The following is a 20,225-nucleotide window of genomic DNA, read 5'->3' as shown; positions in this document are numbered from 1 at the left end:
CTAATTGAATCGATGGCAGTTTCACTTTATGGTTTTCACATTCCCTTTGTTTCTTTCACAGCAAGAGTCTACTTGTTGCTAATCCTTCCTTTCTATACTGCAATGAAGACATTTTATAACCTCCTTATTATATATATATCTGTATTGCAAGATTGCATGAAGATAAGCTTAGAGGGCCCGAATGAGTTATCGGAAAAATTAATAAATGAAGTGATTGATACACATGCAAAGAATAATAAGATTATTATAATACTTACATGTTTGATTATAATTTGCATGATTTCTCTGCAAATTTTAATCAGTGATTTTCATATAATTAAACTGTGATTATTGTCAGTAATGTGGTTTTTGTGAACTGACTATTAGTATAAATATTTCCTTTTGTTTCCTATTTTGTTTTCTCATATTCTCTTATTATAACATTCATAAATATGCATAATCTGTATATTTATATGTATGCATATATATATATACAGTGGATTCCGGTTATTTGGGCCACCGGTTAATCACCGGTTGCCCAAATAACCGGTCAAATGGCCTGCCGTGGAGTCCTTGCATTCGCTCAATGCGGTGCAAAGGACCATGAAACAACAGCATGTTCAGCCGCAAAACCCACCTGTATTAACTGTGAGGGAGAACACCCGGCCTACTCACGAGCATGCCAGAGGTGGAAAGAAGAAAAAAGAAATTCAACGGCTGAAGGCAGAGCTAAATATATCATACCAGGAGGCAAGGAAATCGGTGAAACCCCTGAATATCAACAAACCTACCTACGCCCAGAAGGTAACAGGGAGATGTTCCGTTGGAACTCAGACGGACATGACCATTCCTCCAAAGGAGTCTTTCACTCCCATCGTGCGTTATCTCTTAAGTTCTCAAAAACCTGCACAGAAAAACCAATCAGCTGCCACTCCTATATCAGTAGCTCCTAATGCTCCACAAGTAACAAAGGTAATTATGAAAGAAAAGAATAAGAAAGGGGAAGTCCCCCCTAGTACCCAAGAAAACATGGATGTCGAGCAGAAGGAGGTACCCGAAGATTCAGTCTTGGAACTCTTTGCGGAGGAAGAAATGGACACGGGACAGCGTCCATTCTTCCCCAAAAAAGATAAACCCAAGACTGATAAAAGTAAGCCCTCAGCACCTCGAAAGCCGCCTGATGGACCCACTAAGCCAAAATAATGGCTAAATTCCTACAATGGAATTGTCGTGGATTCCGGAAAAATATTGATGACATCAAGGCCCTCCTGCAAAAGCACGAGCCAGTTTGCTTTTGCTTGCAGGAGACATATCTAAAGGCAAATGATGATCCCACTATGCACAACATCACAATTTTTCGAAAGGATAGAATTGCGGATGGCTCTGCTCATGGAGGAGTGGCTATCCTTGTCGGCAATCAGACCCCAGTTCAGCCCTTGCTAATTACAACTAGCATGGAAGCTGTTGCAATTCGCCTTATGGTGGGATTTATATTAACAGTCTGCTCTCTTTATTGCCACCTGGGACTGACATCCCCCAGGAAGACCTTGATGATCTTGTAACGCAGCTGCCTCCCCCTTACTTACTTCTCGGGGATATGAATGGACATAACACCCTGTGGGGTAGTGCTAACATCAACGGAAGGGGACGAGTCATAGAGCATATGCTCAATGACAATGACCTCTCCCTTCTAAATACTGGAACAAACACCTTCTTCCACATGCCTACCCATACATTTTCTGCCATTGATCTCTCTATCTGCTCCCCTTCTCTACTACCTTCACTCACTTTTGAAGTGGAGGAGAATCCATACGGAAGTGATCTTCCCTGTGATAACCTTGTTACACAGTGGGAGACCATGTCTTCCTTTTAGGTTACCACGGTGGAAGTTTGATCAGGGTGACTGGAATGCCTTCCAACATCAGGCAAATTTTGACCTCAGTACAGTCAGTCGGGAGCCTATCAATGATGCAGTAACGTACATCACAGAAATCATTGTCCAAGCAGCTGCGAATGCTGTCCCAAAAACATCTGCCCGGTTTCCACCATTTCCCAAACCTTGGTGGAATTCACAATGTACAGCAGCAAAAAAGGCTCAAAACAAAGCGTGGGGGATATTCCGCCGATATCCTACCATGACCAACCTTATAGCCTTTAAACACGCACAAGCCAAAGCACGCTATATCCGCCGTCAGAGTCAAAAGGAATCGTGGATCCATTTTACATCATCTATTAACCAGTCTACCAACTCTAAGGTAGTCTGGGATAAAATCCGGAAAATGAAGGGAAAATATACATCCCACCCTTCTTCAATCCTAGATTATAATGGATGCACTATTGCAGATCCAACTGCAATAGCCAATGCTCTTGGGGAAACATTCTCTAACATCTCCGCAACATCATTGTATTCCCCAGAGTTCCTGGTTCTGAAACATAAAATTGAAAAACAGGCACTTAATTTTAAGTCCAAGGGCCTCTATTCCTACAACGGGGCATTCACTATAGAGGAACTGAAAAGAGCCCTCACTCTTTCCAAAGCAAATGCTGTTGGACCAGAAGCCATCCATTATGAAATGATTAAACATCTTTCACTAAAATCAATGGATTATCTGCTCCTTCTATATAACAGAATCTTTATTGAAGGGCAGTTTCCGGACTCCTGGCACAAGGCAATCGTTCTTGCCTTTCCTAAGCCAGGAAAGGATCCAAAAGTCACCACCAATTATCGTCCTATTGCTCTGACTAGCTGTCTGTGCAAAATCCTGGAGAGAATGGTTAATTCTCGTTTAATATGGTATCTAGAATCAAATGATCTTCTCTCCAACATCCAGTGCGGCTTCCAAAGGAACCGGTCCACTTTGGACCATCTTATTAGATTGGAAACATCCATCCGGGATGCTTTCCTAAAACGCGAACACTTGGTGTCGGTGTTCGTTGAAAGAAACAACTTTGACACAACTTGGAGATTTGGCATCTTAAAAGATCTGCATAGCCTTGGTCTTAGGGGGTCAACTCCCAATTTTTATTAAAAACTTTTTAGCCAATCGATCTTTCCAAGTTCGCGTGGGATCCTCACTCTCTCGTTCCTTCAGCCAAGAGGAGGGAGTACCACAAGGATCAGTATTAAGTGTCACGCTTTTCGCCATCAAAATAAATTCAATCACAGAACAACTTCCTCCAACTGTAAACAGTGCCCTCTATGTTGATGACTTTAGCATTTTTTGTCAGTCATGCAACATGAGGGTTATTGAAAGACAACTGCAGAAAGCCATTGATAGTCTGAATTCCTGGGCACTTGCTAATGGCTTCAGGTTCTCGCTGGAGAAGACCGCTTGCGTACACTTTTGTCGTAAGCGTAATCTTCATCCTGAACCCGAATTAAGGATTGGACAATATGCTATTCCAGTAGCAGCGGACATAAAATTCTTGGGACTCATATTTGAAAAGAAAACTGACTTTTCTGGGTCATATCCGTCAACTCCGCACAAAGTGCACACGTGGGCTTAATATTCTCCGCTCGCTCTCCTCTACATCTTGGGGAGCAGACCGATGCACCCCTCTTCAGCTTTACCGTGCACTTGTGCGATCCAAACTAGATTATGGGTCCCAGGTACATTCCTCAGCTAGAGACAGTGTCCTTCGATGGCTGGACCCCGTCCATCATCAGGCCCTACGTATTGCTACTGGAGCATATCGCACATCTCCTGTCCAGAGCTTATACGTCGAAGCAAACGAACCACCGTTATCGCTTCGACGTAAGCAGTTGTCTTTAAAGTATGCCTTAAAACTGAAATCCCTGCTAGACCATCCTACGTGGCCATTCGTTTTTGAGCCACGTTGGGAAAATTTATACAATGCCCGTAAGACTGCCAATCGGCCTTTTGGTATTCGTCTCCAAGAGCTACTCAAAGAACTTAATATCAAGGTAGACAAGGTTGCCCAAACACCAAAGCAACCCTTTCCACCCTGGCATGCTCATGTCCTGGCATGTGACTTGTCTCTTAGAAATTGGGGAAAGTCGGACACTCCATCATCTGTCTACCTGCAGCTTCATTCAGCACACCGAACAGAATATTCCGACTTCGCGCCAGTCTACATAGATGGTTTGAAGTCGGAATCATATGTGGGATCTGCTGCTGTCTTTACAGACAGCTCTACATCGGAGCAGATTCCCTCTGAATGCAGCATATTTACTGCAGAGGTGCACGCTATAGAGTTAGCCTTGGATCACATTAGTGAATGCCAATAGCAACGGTTCATTTTATATTCCGACTCTCTCAGCGTGTTACAGGCTTTAATAACTGTGAGATATAATTCTCATCCAGTTCTGTCTAGCATTCAGCAGAAGATTCACTTTCTTCATGAACGTGAATATGATATCCGCTTCTGCTGGATACCCAGCCACATTGGGATTAGGGGAAATGATTTGGCTGACACCGCAGCCAAGTCAGCAATCCCCAATAATAATCGCTGCCTGTCAGTCCCCTATACAGACTACAGGCAAATAATACAGCAGAAGATATACTCCCAATGGCAGGATTTGTGGAATAGACAGACTGGGAATAAATTATATCGTATAAAGCCTGTAATTGAACCGTGGCAGTCTAGTCTGCGCAGAAATCGTAAGGAGGAAGTTGTTCTTGCCCGGACCCGCATAGGAAATAGTCATTTGACACATTCGTTTTTGCTGAGGGCTGATGACCCTCCTAAGTGTGAGTCCTGTGGCACAATTTTAACTATCAGACACATTTTAATTGATTGTCCAGATTTTAGTAATATCCGTTTTACCGCTTTTAATCATCTGACTGAGCCGTATACACTCAGTCAGATTTTATCCGACAATGACAATGTGTCTGCCGTTTTTAGATTTTTAAAATCAATAAATATTTTTGCTCGTTTATAAAATTTACATTTTTATTTTATATATTTGTTATACCTCCTGACATAGTGACCTAACCAATTAGGTCACTGAAAGTTTAAATTTTTTTTTTACAAATGACATGGTCTTGGCGCATTATAGCCTTAGTAGCTAATGCGCCAATAAAATCAAAACAAACCACATCCCAATAATCGAGTCTCAATCATGCCATAGCCCAAAATAAATTTAGTGGAGTGTAATGATCTGCAAGCCTCATCATTGCACATATTGCTCAGATGATGTTCAAGCCATTTATGCAGGTAGTACATATGCTTTTAATATGTACTACCTGCATAAAAGGCTTGACATTAGCAAAGGCACATGATGCAAGAAAGCAAGCTTATATAGCATCATACAAAAAAAAAAATTATTTGACCCATCCACTCGCTCCAAATGTTTATCAAGTTCTGCCTTGAATCTATTTAAGCCATCAACTTCTACAATGACAGATGGAAGTTTGTTCCACCAATCAACCACCCGCTGGCAAAAGGCAAACTTCTGCACATCTATACTACAATTGTCTTTCCTCAATTTTAATTTATGCCCTCTCGGGATTATTCAGAGCAAGAGGAAGAATCCCATCTGCATTGAGCATGCTGAAACCATTCAAGGCTTAATACACCTCAATCAGATCGCCTCGCTGGTGCCTAGTCTACAGACACTAATTTGCAAAATTTAGGCCTTTCTTCGTAAAAGCAACCCTTTGTTCCATTCACCAATCTTGTTGCTCTTCTCTGTACTCGTTCCAACAGCTCTACATCATTCTTAAAATGAGGCCTCCAGACCTCTATACAGTACTCAAGGTGTGGCCTGACCATTGCCTTATACAAGATAATCAACTCCTTATCCTTGCTAGAAAAATTCCTGTATATCATTGACAAGACACATTGAGCTACTCTTGCAGACCATCTGCACGGCTCAGAAAACTTCATATCTGCCTGCACAATTACCCCCAGGGCCTTTTCATTCTCTACCACTGTCACTGTGGTACAATAGAGTTGATACGTTACTCTGGGATTACTGCTTCCCATATGTAGTATTTTACATTTGTCAATGTTAAACTTCATTTGCCACCTCTCAGCCCATATGCTCAACTTTTCTAGATCCTGTTGCAGCAGTGTACTGTAATTAGAGTCATTAACAACCCTGCCAACCTTTGTATCATCTGCAAACTTGAACATTAAGCCTGATATACCATCATCAATATCATTTATAAATACAGAAAACAATGGACCCAACACTGAACCCCGAGGGACTCCACTAATTACATTAGTCCATGAAGAGCAGCGTCCATTGATTACCACTCTCTGTCTTCTCCCACTCAACCATCCCTTTATCCCTAGCAGCAATTTGCCTCCAATGCCACACTGCTCCAATTTGTGCAGCAGTCTTCCATGTGCAACAGTATCAAAGGCTTTTCTAAGACACAAATATTTGATATAAAAGTTATTCTTTGCATCCAGTTCCTTTGTGACAACATCATAGTATCTAATCAAATTAGTCAGACAAGACTTCCCCTTAGCAAACTTATGCTGTGTCCAAGCTATAACTGAAGTCATGTCTAGATGATCCTGGAATGCTTGTTTAACCAGTGCTTCTATTAACTTCCCTGGAACAGAAGTTAAACTAACAGGTCTGTAATTACCTGTGTCTCCCTTTGATCCTCCTTTGTAGATTGGGGTCACATCTGCACATCTCCAGTCCATGGGTACCTCCCCTGAGTCCAGGGAAGCTCTTATAATTATGGCCACGGGTTTGCTTACTTCCTTTGCCACCTCCTTTAATGTAACTGGATAGATTTCATCCACCCCTGGTGCCTTTCTTGTGTTTATCTTCAACAATTTCTTCTCCACTTTACATTAGTCTATGAAGAGCAGTGTCCACTGATTACCACTCTGTCTTCTCCCACTCAACCATCCCTTTATTCATAGCAGCAATTTGCCTCCTATGCCACACTGCTCCAATTTGTGCAGCAGTCTTCCATGTGCAACGGTATCAAAGGCAAAGGCAGTTATTACAAGATTATCTAGCTTACTGCCAGAGTTGAATTTACCTCTGGCATTCCCCTCCCTGAATAACTCCTCATGTGGAGTTACTAACGTAGCTAACAAACTAAAATATTCATTTAGTTTGTTAGCTACCTGAGCAGGTTCATCAACAGTTGAACTATCGATATCAAGTGGACAAGTCTGATTCATCCCCTTCCTTCTAGAGTTTACATGAGTAAAGAACTCTTTGCTGTTTTTCTGGCGCCTCCGTAGCTAGGTGGGAAGGAGCAGCAGTGCGTAGCACACGCTTCTTGATTAGACCGGGGTTCGAGCCCGTCACCACCAAATACGGAGGATGTGGAAAGGTCAGGAAATGACCACCGCATATTCCCGGAGCAATATGGCTTTAATTGCTAATGCTCCTAAAAACCAAATAACAAACAGCTGTTTTTCTTTGCATCCTTTGCCAAAGATGTCTCGTAATCTGCCTTTGCCTGCCTAACTTCCTTTGTAACTTGGTTACAGACCAGCTTATATCTAACACAGGCTTCTGTGTCACATGTTAATTTATATGTATCCCATGCATTTTTCTTCTCTGTCACATGGCTAATTAGTTCATCTGTCATCCATTTGGGAATGATTCCCTAACACAGCCCATGTTTTACTTGTTCCCCCATTACTCCCAGCAGTTCTGGAAATTCTCATTGCCTTGCTTTCCAGACTGCTGCTCAATTGCATTTCAATAGAAAGACTTGAACATCATCCGAGAAATATGCAAGTAGTACATAAGCTTTTAATTTCAAAATGTAAGACCAATGAATTTTTTATGTAAACCCCAAACACGAGAGGTGTTAGAACCTATAGTACTTAGTACTGTGTTTGGGTTGGAGGTTGAGAAGATGAAAGAAGATATTTGTTGACACTGGACTTGAACTTCTGTAGACTGTAATCGAAAATTACAGTCTACAGAATTTTCAGGAAATATGTATGAAGGAAGGTTGTTCCAGAAAACGGCAGTTGAATGAATAAACGAGGAAGATGAAAAGTTGGTTCTGTGAGTTTGAAGTTGGACAGTAAATGGATGTTGGCTTGGTTGACAGTAAATGGATGTTGGACACGTGTCGGCATGTGTTTGGACCATTTTGAAAGAAAGAGCAGGAATTATAGAAGCTAATTCAGAAGAACAGTGCCCATGGAAGTATCTGTAGAAGAAGCATGCAGCAGAAACAGTGCATCTATGAGACAGCAAGTGCAGAGACTCTGTTAGAGATGAGTCATTAATTAACCTAACTGCCCTCTTCTGAATGGAATCAAGAAGCCTGAGAAAGGTTTCGGGGGCACCACCCCAGATGTGGGAACAATATTCCATGGCAGGGCGGATTTGTGATTTATACAGAGTGAGCAGTTGTTTGGAAGAAAAGTAACGCCGAGAGCGAAAGAGAAAACCAAGTTTTTTAGATGCAGAAGAAGCAATATTTGTAATGTGCTTGTGCCAAGAGAGATTAGAAGTCAGGGTAATCCCCAAAAGAGATATATCATTTTGCCTAGAAATCGGAGTGTCACTAAAGATAAACATAGGAGCAGAAGATTCCTTTTTGCAAGATATAAGACAAGACTGAGTTTTAGAAGGGTTGAAATCAACTAAGTTGTCTTTGCCTCACTGGAGATTTACCTGAAGATCGGCATTTAAGGAATTGGTAGCAGATTTTCGAGAAGTTGAAGCTGATTGAGCAAGACAAGGTTTCTCAAAATGGAAGGTAGAATGCAATGTGCTAGCATCGGCAAAACTATGGATAGGGTTTCCAGTCAATGGAATAAGGTCATTAATATACAAGAGGAAAAGAGTGGGGGAAAGAACTGAACCTTGGGGGGACACCAAACATTAGTGGAGAAGTTAGAAGACAGAGAGCCATCTACCATCACCCTCAGTGAGCGATAAGAGAGAAAACTGGATAACCAATTACTAAAAACAGTTGGCAAACCATAAGATGGAAGCTTGTTTAGAAGACCTTTATGCCAAACACGATCGAAAGCCTTTGAGATGTCAAGAGCAACTACTTGTGTTTCGCCGAACCTTTCCATTGAATTAGTCCATAAATGGGTAACATAAGCCAGAATATCACCAGTGGATCGACACTGACGGAATCTATACTGGCGATCATTGATCAGATGGAAGGTTTCTAGGTAGTTTAAAATTTGGCGTTTAATTGATTTCTCAATTACTTTAGAAAGAGTAGAAGTAATTGCAATGGGACGATAATTGGATGGGGGGGATTTGTCACCCTTTTTAGGAACTGGTATTTAGAAGGAAAAACACCTTTGGAATAAGAAAGTGAAAAAAGATGGCAAAGAATAGGAGTAAGTTCAGGAGCACAGGTTTTGAGAACAAGTGGAGAAATACCATCAGCACTTGGAGGCTTTCTTAGCATCAAGATTCGTCAAAATACTTCTGACATCCTTTTGACGGAAGACCACAGGAGGCATTGAATGGAGCGTGTTGGGAATAGTGGGCGGTGTTTTACCAAGATCGTTAATGCATGAGTTAAAAGAAAAATGGGATGCTAGCAGTTCAGCTTTATCCTTGGCTGAAGTGACAGCAGAACCATCAGGTTTGGACAGAGGTGGGAGCAGAGATGGGCAAAAATTGCGGCCAATAGCTTTGGCAAGAGACCAGAATGCTCGGCTACCATTAGGGCAAGAAGCAAGTTTTCTACTCTTAGCCTGTTCAAACTCTAGTTTGGACTGGTTAATAACTGCTTTACAATTGTTGCGAGCTTTGGTGTAGGCAGAAAATGAAACTGAAGAATTAGAATCAAGCCAATTACGATATGCAACATTCTTCTCTTGAATAGCCTTAGCACATTTATTGGAAAACCAAGGTTCAGATAAAGGACGAGATTTTAAAGTGGAGTGTGGGATAAAGGATTCCATTCCTGCAAGAATAATTTCACTGACACGAACTGAGCAAACATTGACATCAGAAGTTTTGAAACAGTAATCCGACCAAGGAAAAGAAGAAAAGAAGTCTCGCAGGCCATCCCGTTTTGCATTCTTGTAATGCCAAACAACACGAGGTTGGGAATAGCCATGAGATAAAGTTTCCATTGGAGAAGAGACAATCACCAAGTTGTGATCTGAAGTGCTTAAAGGACCTCTCACATCAACTGTGTACTTAGAAGGGTTGTTTGTGAGAAAAAGATCAAGCGTATTGGCTGAATGATTAGGATTGTCCAGTATTCTTGTAGGCAAATGTACAATCTGTGCAAAATCATTAGTAATTGCAAAAGCCTCAGTATCTCGACCAGCTGTGTCGGTGTGAACAGAAAACGGAAGCCAGCTGGAGTTGTGAACATTAAAATCACCAAGTAAAATTAACTCACTTTTAGTAAAGTTGGACTGGAGAGAGTTAAGTTGCAAAGAGAGGAAGTCATAGAGCTCCAAGTGATTAGTGGAGTCGGGAGAACGGTAGAGACAACAGATGAATTTGACAAAATGTGGTAGAGAGATTTTAAACCAGAGAAGATCAAAGAAAGGAGATTCCAAATTGCCAAATCTCTGACAGGGAATATCAGAACGGACATATGCACAAGTACCACTTTCGAGATGAAAAGAATCATACAGCGAATAATTTGGCATCTGAGATCAGCAGTAGTTGAATCAACTGATAACTGAGATTCTGTCAGAAAAAGTACATGGGGTTTGGCAGACTGCAAGTGGAAATGGACATCGTTGAGATTAGAATTGAGACCACATATATTTGTGAAATGAATTAGGAAGTGCTTGGGAGGTTTAGTTCTTTTCGCAGATAAGCTTGCTCTATTAGTTTGACAATACATGGTGTATTCAATAGTAAGAAAAAGTGGGTGGGACATGCCGTATGAAGTAATGAAATTTTTGGATATGGCATACACATGGTAAGAATATACCCAGATCCTTGACATAACGTGGCCTCAACAATGCTCCCCACATACACACTACTCGGACTCCCTCCAGTCACTATCTGGCAGAGTAGAGGTAGCAAGATTATACACTAGCTGATCCGGAAGTCTCCTAGAGAGTTACCAATAGATTCGGTCCTGTGTAATAACTAGCGGCTGGCCTGCGAACACCCTTTTAGAGCTGTACCCTCGAAATGTAAGGAATATTGGATCTCACCACGATGTTCATCATAACCTCAAATGTCATCAATCATACTACATGATGGAAGAGATGGGGACGGGTTGACTGGAACTTAGCATTTAGCATTAGCATTAGTAGAGGCATTTGATGCAAGAAAGCAAGCTTATGCAGCATCAGCCAAAAAAAAAAAAAAAAAAAAAACCACTTCCACTTCACCCCTCTGTTCGTTCAAAATACCTGTCCAGCTGAGCCTTAAACTTATTTAGGCTATCAACCTCCACCACAATGGATGGAAGTCTGTTCCACCAACCAACCACCCGCTGGCTAAAGGCAAATTTCCGCACGTCTATCCTACATCTGTCTTTCCTCAATTTGAATTTATGCCCTCTCAGCTCTAGAGACTAAACATGGGTTCCACCACTTCAAGCCTCCAATAAGCAAAGTGGTGGTATTGGATTCGGTTGATGAGAGTCATTCACCACCTAGTACTGCCTGGTAACATAGAGGGGTGGCGTTCCTCCATGTGGTGGGTGCGCCACACCTTGAACCCTGCTTACGTTGGTTCACACCTGGATGGTCACCCACCATGTATTTGTGCATGGAGGTTATACCCAGGATTACTAACAGTCCCACCATCGTGAAGGTGCAAGCAGAGGATTTGGCTGTCACAGACCGTCCGGGACTTCGCCAAAAATTGGGTCCACTTGACTTGAGTGTTACCCGAATATCAGTTCCATCAGCGTTTAGACTCACCAGTGTTAAATATAAGATCGATATCATACCTTTTTTGTAGGAAATCTTGACGTGATGCTCACATCAAACTAATCCGATTAATGTAATATAAAGATCTTTAAGTATTAAAATCTTTAAAACCATGAACATATCCCTATTTAAGGATTGTTGAATTATGTAAAAAAGCTAAACTTGTCCTCAATTCACAGCCTGCCACCAAAGAAGAGCCAAGTGCAGCCGATGCACCTCAACTTACCCCAACTAAACCCATTAGCATTGATAGACCATAAAGAGAAGAGAATTGTAAAACTGTGTTAAAACTATATTATATTAAAACTGTATTAGAAATATTCTAAGGTTGAACTTCTTATTACATGACCAAGTATTTTGGTCATAAATCGTGTTCACAAGAAATAAAGAGTTAAAAACAATATCCACTCTCTTATATTGTAAAATAGGTGCATCGCAACAAGATTATCACCGTTAACCAGTGTGAATCATGTTATTCACACATGCGCGTGAAGGTCCACGAGTGCGAAATAGTATATGGAGTCCGTACATTTATAGAACAACATTTAATTTAATTTCAAGTGTTTCAGCTATTAACAGTTTTATGTATTCCTTCTGTGAATTAATTACTTTAGCTTCCTTAAACAGAAAAACGTAGTTCTCCTGAATGGCGTGAAAAGAAAGTTCAGATGCTCCTGTCCTTTTTGCCCTCACAGATGCCTTGTGTTGTTGTAAATGCATTGAAAGATAATTTTGGGTAGAACCGATGTACAAAGGAGTTGCACTCCCCACAAGAAATGTTGTAAATGCATTGAAAGATAATTTTGGGTAGAACCAATGTAAAAGGAGTTGCACTCCCCACAAGAAATGTTATAGACAGAGGCTGGTTTCCTCTGTCTCTAATCAGAATTAGAATTTGGGGAGTACATTCTGTATAGAAAGGACAGTCACGGAAGGGATGAGATATTATGCTGTTAGTTAAGAAATATATAAAATCTAAGGGAGTGCATTCATTTGATACGGGTAGCCAGTGCAAGTGCAATGTTAAGTCAGTTCATTTGGCAAAAGCACTGGGAAAACAAAAATGGGGGTAGGAGTATATTATAGGAAAAATGACTCTGATGCATACAATGAACAACTATACAGAGAAATAGAGTGGGCCAGTAAATCAGAATGCCTTATAATGCGGATTTTAACTTCCCAGATATTGATTGGAATTTGTGGTTTGTCACTCACATACTAGCAAGACTTTTGTGAATTTACTGGATGACTGTTTTCTACAGCAGCATGTTTGAGAGGCAACCAGAGGGGGTAATACTCTTGACCTGATTATCAACAGTGATTGTCATGCATTAAGAATCTGCAGATAAAGGAACCACTAGGTGGCAGTTATCACAGTGTACTGATGAGGAATTTAGTCAAAGATGTAACTACCATCAGGGATAAAGGGTAGGGTTTTTGTTTCCTGAAGGTGACTACAGTGGTCTCAGACAGTTTAAATTCTGAACCATGGGACCAACTGATGATGTTACCAACAGCGAATTGTAAATGGGAAGCATTCGAGGAAGTAATCTTGGAAGCAACTATAGGCTTTTCATACCAACTAAGAAATACTGTTCAAAGTTTAGGCCTAAATGGATGTGATATGAACTAATGAGACTCATGGCAGAGAAGAAAAATGCATGAGATTCATATAAATTATCAGGTGACACAGAGGTCTATGGTAGATATAAGTTAGTCTTTAATCAAGTCTTAAAAAATAGAAGTTAATCAAAGAAAGGCAGAGTATGAGAAATCTTTGGCAAAGGATGCAAATATAATTAGCAAAGACTTCTTTATTATGGAAACTTTTGCAGGAGGATGATGAATCAGATTAGTTCACTCAATATCGATGGTTTGACCGTTGATGATCCTGCTCGGGAAGCTGACAAACTGAATGAGTATTTTGCATCTACATTCACACATGAGGAATCCGCTAGGTAAGTGAAGATTGGAAGTTTATCAATTAACAACAGGGAGCTAAATGATTTTGTAATAACTGAGAGGAAAGTTCAACATAAGAAAGACACCTATGTTGGATAGGATCTATCCAATTATATTACTAGAGGCAGCAAAGGAAGTAAGCAAACCATTAGCCATTATGAGCAGATCCTTGTATTTAAGGGATGTCCCCACAGACTGGATATATGTGAATGTATCCCCAATTCACAGAGGGGGGGATCAAAGGATGACACAAGTAATTACAGAGCTGTTAGTTTATCTTCTGTTCCAGGGAAAATAATGGAGTTAAAGTTTAAGAACTTCTTAAACACTAGTTAAAGAAGTAGTTCAGGACCATCTAGACAAGACTGTAGTTTTAGCATTAGTAGAGGCATATGATGATGCAAGACAGCAAGCTTATGCAGCATCAGCCAAAAAAAAAAAAAAAAACCCCTTCCATTTCACCCCTCCATTCATTCGAAATACCTGTCCAGCTGAGCCTTAAATTTATTTAGGCTATCAACTTCCACAACAAGGGATGGAAGTCTGTTCTACCAACCAACTACCCGCTGGCTAAAGGCAAATTTCTGCACATCTATCCTACATCTGTCTCTCCTCAATTTGAATTTATGTCCTATCAGGTGATTATATGTCCTATCAAGAGGCAGTATCCTATCAGCATTGAGCATGCTCAAACCATTCAAGGCTTTGTACACCTCTATCAGATCACCTCGCCGGTGCCTAGTCTCCAGACACTGTAATTTGCAAAACTTAAGCCTTTCTTCGTAAGAGCAACCCTTCGTTCCATTCACTAACCTTATTGCCCTTCTCTGTACTCGTTCCAGCAGCTCTGCATCCTTCTTGAAATGAGGCCTCCAGACCTGTATACAGTACTCAAGGTGCGGCCTGACCATTGCCTTATACAAGGGAATAATCACCTCCCAATCCCTGCTAGAAAAATTCCTGTATATCATTGATAAGACGCCATGAGCTACTCTTGCAGCCTGTCTGCACTGCTCAGAGAACTTCATATCTGCCTGCACAATTACCCCCAGGTCCTTTTCATTCTCTACCACTGTCAGTGTAGTACCACAGAGTTGATATGTTGCTCTGGGGTTGCTGTTTCCCATATGTAGTACTTTACATTTGTCAATGTTAAACTTCATTTGCCATCTCTCAACCCATCTGCTCAACCTTTCCAGATCCTGTTGCAGCAGCATAGCGTCAGTAGCATCCTCAACAACCCTGCCAACCTTTGTGCAGACACAGCATGGGTTTATTAAGGGGAAATCTTGTTCTATTGATTGGATACTACGATGTGGTCACAATGGAACTGGATGCAAAAAATAATTTCGATATCATATACTTGGATTTCAGGAAAGCTTTTGATACTGTTGCACTATTGAAGACTGCTGTACAAATTTCAGCAGTGCGGCAATTAAAGGCAAATTTCTGCTATAAATAAAGGGATGGTTGAGTGGGAAAAGACAAAGAGTGGTAATCAATGGACACTGCTCTTTGTGGACTAATGTTATTAGTGGAGTCCCCCAGGGTTCAGTGTATGGTCCACTGTTGTGTTGTATATTTATCAATGATATTGATGAAAGTTTATCAGGCTTAAAGTCCAAGTTTGCAGATAATACGAAGGTTAGCATGGCTGTTACTGACAATAATGACAGCATGCTACTGCAACAGGCAACTGAAATTAAACATTGACAAATGCAAAGTACTGCATATTGGTAGCAGTAACCCCAGATTAATGTACCAACTGTGACTCCAGGTTGTGGAGAATGAAAGAAACCTGAGGTAATTGTGCCATCAGATAGGAAGTTCTCTGAGCACTGCAGACAGGTTGTCAGGACAGCTCATGGAGTTTTGTCAATGATATACAGGAATTTTGCTACCAGGGATAAGGAGGTGATGATACCTTTGTATAAGGCAATGAACAGTCCATATCTTGAGTACTGCATACAGGTGTGGAGACCTCATTTTAGGAAGTATGTAGGGTTGCTAGAATGAGTACTGAGAAGGGCAATGAAATTGGTGAGGGGAACAAAGGGGTGCACTTACCAAGTAGGCTTCAGTTGTATATGCAGTGTCTGGAGACTACACTCCTGACACTGCATATACAACTTCCATCTGTCATTGTGGAACTTGATAGCTTAAATTCAAGTGAGAATTAGAAAAATGGTTAGAGGGAATGAATAGCTGAAATGGGAAGTGGTGTGTGTGTGTGTGTGTGTGTGTGTGTGTGTGTGTGTTTTGGCTGATTCTTTATAAACTTGCATTCTTGCATCGTTTTTTGTCATATCGTTAAAATATGCTTGATGCTTGGACATTTAAAAATGCTTTGACATATGGAGTGTTACATATCTATCTGACTTGGGACTTCAACTCTGTCCAACAAAATTTGTACAGCAATTTTTATATTGGAAAACTTCTATTTACATTATAATCATGTCCCACATCTATCCCTGACGATTGTTGTTAACCAACCTGCCAACCTTTGTATCATCTGCAAACTTAGATATTAAACCTGATATATTTTCATCAACATAATTGATAAATATTGAAAATAACAAAGGACCCAGCACTGAACCACAAGGAACTACACTAATAACATAGTCCATGAATAGTAGTGCCCATTGATAACCACTCACTGTCTTCTTACACTTAACCACCCTTTATCCACGGCTGTAATTTGCCCTTAATGCCACATTGCTCCAGTTTATACAGCAGTCTTTTATGTGTAACAGCATCAAAAGCCTTCCTGCAATCCAGGTGTACATAATGCCAAAATTATTTTTTTTGCATCCAGTTCCTTGGTCACTGCATCAGAGTAACCTATCAGTTTGGGTACACAAGACTGCTCCTTCTCAAATCCATGCTGTGATTGCAGTATAATTGGATGCCTCTCCAAATGCTCCTGCATTACTTCTTTAACCAGTCTTCCATTATTATCCTTGAAACAGACATTAAGCTAACAGGTCTGTAATTATTCATGTCACCTTTTAATCCCCCTTTATGAATTGGGGATATATTTGCATATTTCAAGTTCATAGGGACCTCCGTGAATCCAAGGATGCTCTCATAATCATGGCTAAGGCTTTTCCTTACCTCCTTTGCTGCCTCCCTTAATATAATTGGATAGATTCTATCTGGACCAGTGCATTTTTTATAGCCATCCTCAACAATTTATCCTCCACTTTCCTTTCAGTTATCACAAAGCCATTTAGCTCCTCATTAGGGCTTGATAAACTTCTGGAATTCCTTTCCCTAAAGAATTATTTATGTGCAAATGTAGACACAAAATGCCTATTCAATTTGTATGAAACCTGGGCAGGGTCATCAACATTTAATCCATAGACATTAAGTGGCCAAATGTGATTCAACCCCTTCCTTCTGCTGTTAATGTAAGCATAAAAGTCTTTGCTGTTTTTCTTTGCATTCTTTGCCAGAAGCTTCTCATAATTTCCCTTAGCTTGCGACTTGATTACAGACTAATTTATATCTATGATAAGCTTCTGTATAACCTGATAATTTATATGCACCACATGCAAATTTTCTTCTCCCATGTGTCTCAATAGTTCATCTGACATCCATTTAGGTCTAAGCTTTGAGCAGGATTTCTTTGTTAGTATCAAAAGCCTAGTAGCTTCTTTGATTACTTTCCTGAAAGTTTATCATTTAGAATTTGCTGTTGGTAACAGCATCAGTTGGTCCCACTGCACACAATTTAAAAACCGTCTGAGACCTCTGTATGAAAGCAAAAGCCTTTCCCTTTACTCTTAACAGTAGTTATGTCTTTAAATAAGTTCCACATTAGTACACTGTGATCTTAATGCATGAAGAATTACTGCTGATAACCAGATCAAGGGTATTGCTTCCTCCCTCTTGTTGCAGCTCCAACATGCTGTTGAAGAAAGCAGCATATTTTAAGGAATGCAGAATTTCACTATGGTGTCTCTCATCATTTCAAAAGGTACATAGTTTGGACTACATAGTTTGGCCAAAACTATTCAACCAGAATGCAAATATGGTTTGTTTCTTCAGGCTTCCATTAAGCAAGTGGTGGTATGACACTGAGTGATGAGGGTTGTTTGCCATCTGGTATACAAAGGCTGTCTAGATGATCCTTAATGCCTGGTGCAATACAATATTTAATGGAAATACTACAACTGCATATCCTACTGGAGATTTCTACTCAAGAGTGCTAACAGTCCTACCGATGTGAAGAAGCAAACATATATATATATATTTTTTTTTCACAGAATGAATGAATGAACTTTGTTGTTATTCTGAATATAAAATTTATTACTGTAACTTAAACATCAGTTTGACTGCAAGTATGTAGCCTCTTCTGCTATTATTGGAAGAATGTCTACAACCAACTTTATGGAAGAAGAATTTGCCACTAAAGTTGTCCAGAAACATTCTTCCAATTTTAAATGCAAAATACACTTCACAAAAAATGCAAAATATCAGTACACTGCACCACTTTTAGTTATTTACCTTTAGACAAAGGCTAATTAATTATTGTTATAACAGCCAAAGATTACTAGAGAAAACTTGTGGAGCTGGGTAACTTCTCAAATACAGCAAGGATCAGAATAAATAAAAGTACCTTATATTAAAACAGATAAAAGAAATGACCTGGAGTAGGGAGCATAGATAATTCATTATTTCAATTCATTATTATATTTCAAATAAATATAATTAAATAATATTACACTGAAATTTTAAATAATCATTTTAAAAGAAAGTTAAACAAACCTTGTGGAAATATCTGGAGTCATTATCAGCCAAATCAATGTCATTTTTAGACCATATGGCATTGGGTTTAGGAAATGCTGTAAAAGGAACATTAATATTGAACTCCTGGCCTGCCTTAACAACGATATCTTTCACCCTGCCTACATCTATTCGTGGCTTGTCTGCAAATTATAAATAAACATTATTAATCAGTTTTTATCAATATAGCAAGTTAATTTTAAAATAGCCAAATTGAAATCACTATTAATTAAAGTCAGTGGTAGGTATTTTGCAGAAAACTATCAAGGAAACATAGAAGTAGAAAATAATTATATGGATGTGATTACATCCATCTGCAGATGCATTGATGGATGTATTATTAATTACAAGTTACCGAAATTTGAATGGACAATATCCAAACCATATGGAAATGAAAGCATGAAAACAGAATCTAATTACAAAATGAACCTTACAAATCAGTTTTATCAGGATAAAATTGGCACTGTAAACAGTAAGTATACAAATCAGAAAGCAGTAATGTATACATGAAAAGGCAGGTTAAAAGGAGGTGAAGGACCAAGCAAAGAATTTCAACATAACACTTGTAACAAAGAATCGTACACAACTGTAAAGCTCTATTGTCAGAACAGTGGCAATATAGTGGTGCTTACTGATTGCCACTGTCTAAATATTTGACTGTGATGGCTGCATAATGTGATAAGTCATCACCCAGGGTGTTTTTTTTTTTTCTAATCTATTTTGAGCAGAATTGGTGCTACCTCCATATTATTTGTCCAGTGTAAATTTTCTTTGAAATGCATTTCCCAATTGTTTGGTCATCTTGTTGAATTGAGTGCACACCATGTAATTTCTGGTGGGATTCTCAATGACACTATCAATAGTTGATAAGAAATTCTGCAGGCAACAACTGGCAAAGCAGTTCTGAACTACAAGCACAATTGCATTGCTAACTTTAGCATGCAATGACACTTTTTATAGTTACATCTATTTGTTGCCTTTTACTTATGCTTTGACTAAATATTGTATAATTCCAAATTTTAGCATTCCAACAAAATCTAATGAACAATTTGATTAGAATAATGTGCATACAATACTTATCTGATTTTAACAGTGGCTCATGTCCAGATTGCCATGCTGCAGGGAGTGTGGAGACTACCCTCACAGACCAAAAATTAGAAACATTTATTCAATATCTAGTAGAGCCAACTTTTTCCTGCCTTACAGTCCATACACACTGTGGCTTGATTTCACTAAGAGTCTGAAGGAGCCTATTTCCAGATTTGACCAATTTTCCATTAGCATATTTGCCAGCTTCTGCATTGTGGTTAGTAGAAAACTGCCCTTTGGTAATAATATATATCAAGCATTCTCAACTGGATTGAGATTTGGAGAATTAGGGAGTCAGGATGGACGTTGGAACATTCCACAAACCACTCAGATAGAATTTTTTCATGGCAGATAGTTGCATTGCCATGCAAAAACTGTATCTGAGTGGTGGACACAAGCCTGGATGCATGGCTTCTTGGGGTTCACATCACACTTTCACCCTATCATTGGAAAAAGAAAAAAAAAAGTGTAAATTGCAAACTGTAAGACAACATAATTTTTTTCCATGTTCCACAGTACAGCCACTACATTAATGGCACCATTCCAGTCAAATACTTTATTTTTTTACAGAAAAAGTGCCTTACGTATTGCGGCACTTAATATATTGCACATAACTATCA

At 39.7% G+C, this 20,225-nt stretch overlaps 1 protein-coding gene across 2 annotated transcripts in view; it reads right to left on the bottom strand.

Annotated features, from left to right (window-relative positions):
- Nucleotides 1-20,225, bottom strand: part of LOC150079033 (twitchin-like) — a 2,795,346-nt gene that overhangs the window by 842,216 nt on the left and 1,932,905 nt on the right. For both annotated transcript variants that reach the window (XM_090382361.1, XM_090382360.1), the window contains one exon: nt 18,499-18,659. In XM_090382361.1, coding sequence (XP_090238487.1) covers nt 18,499-18,659 — 161 coding nt within the window. The remainder of the gene's footprint in view (nt 1-18,498; nt 18,660-20,225) is intronic.

Source organism: Mastigoproctus giganteus, chromosome 10, assembly GCF_048544385.1.
Source record: "Mastigoproctus giganteus isolate SK-2022 chromosome 10, ASM4854438v1, whole genome shotgun sequence".
Taxonomy (NCBI): Eukaryota; Metazoa; Arthropoda; class Arachnida; order Uropygi; family Thelyphonidae; genus Mastigoproctus; species Mastigoproctus giganteus.
This window is presented reverse-complemented; position numbering and strand designations above follow the sequence as displayed.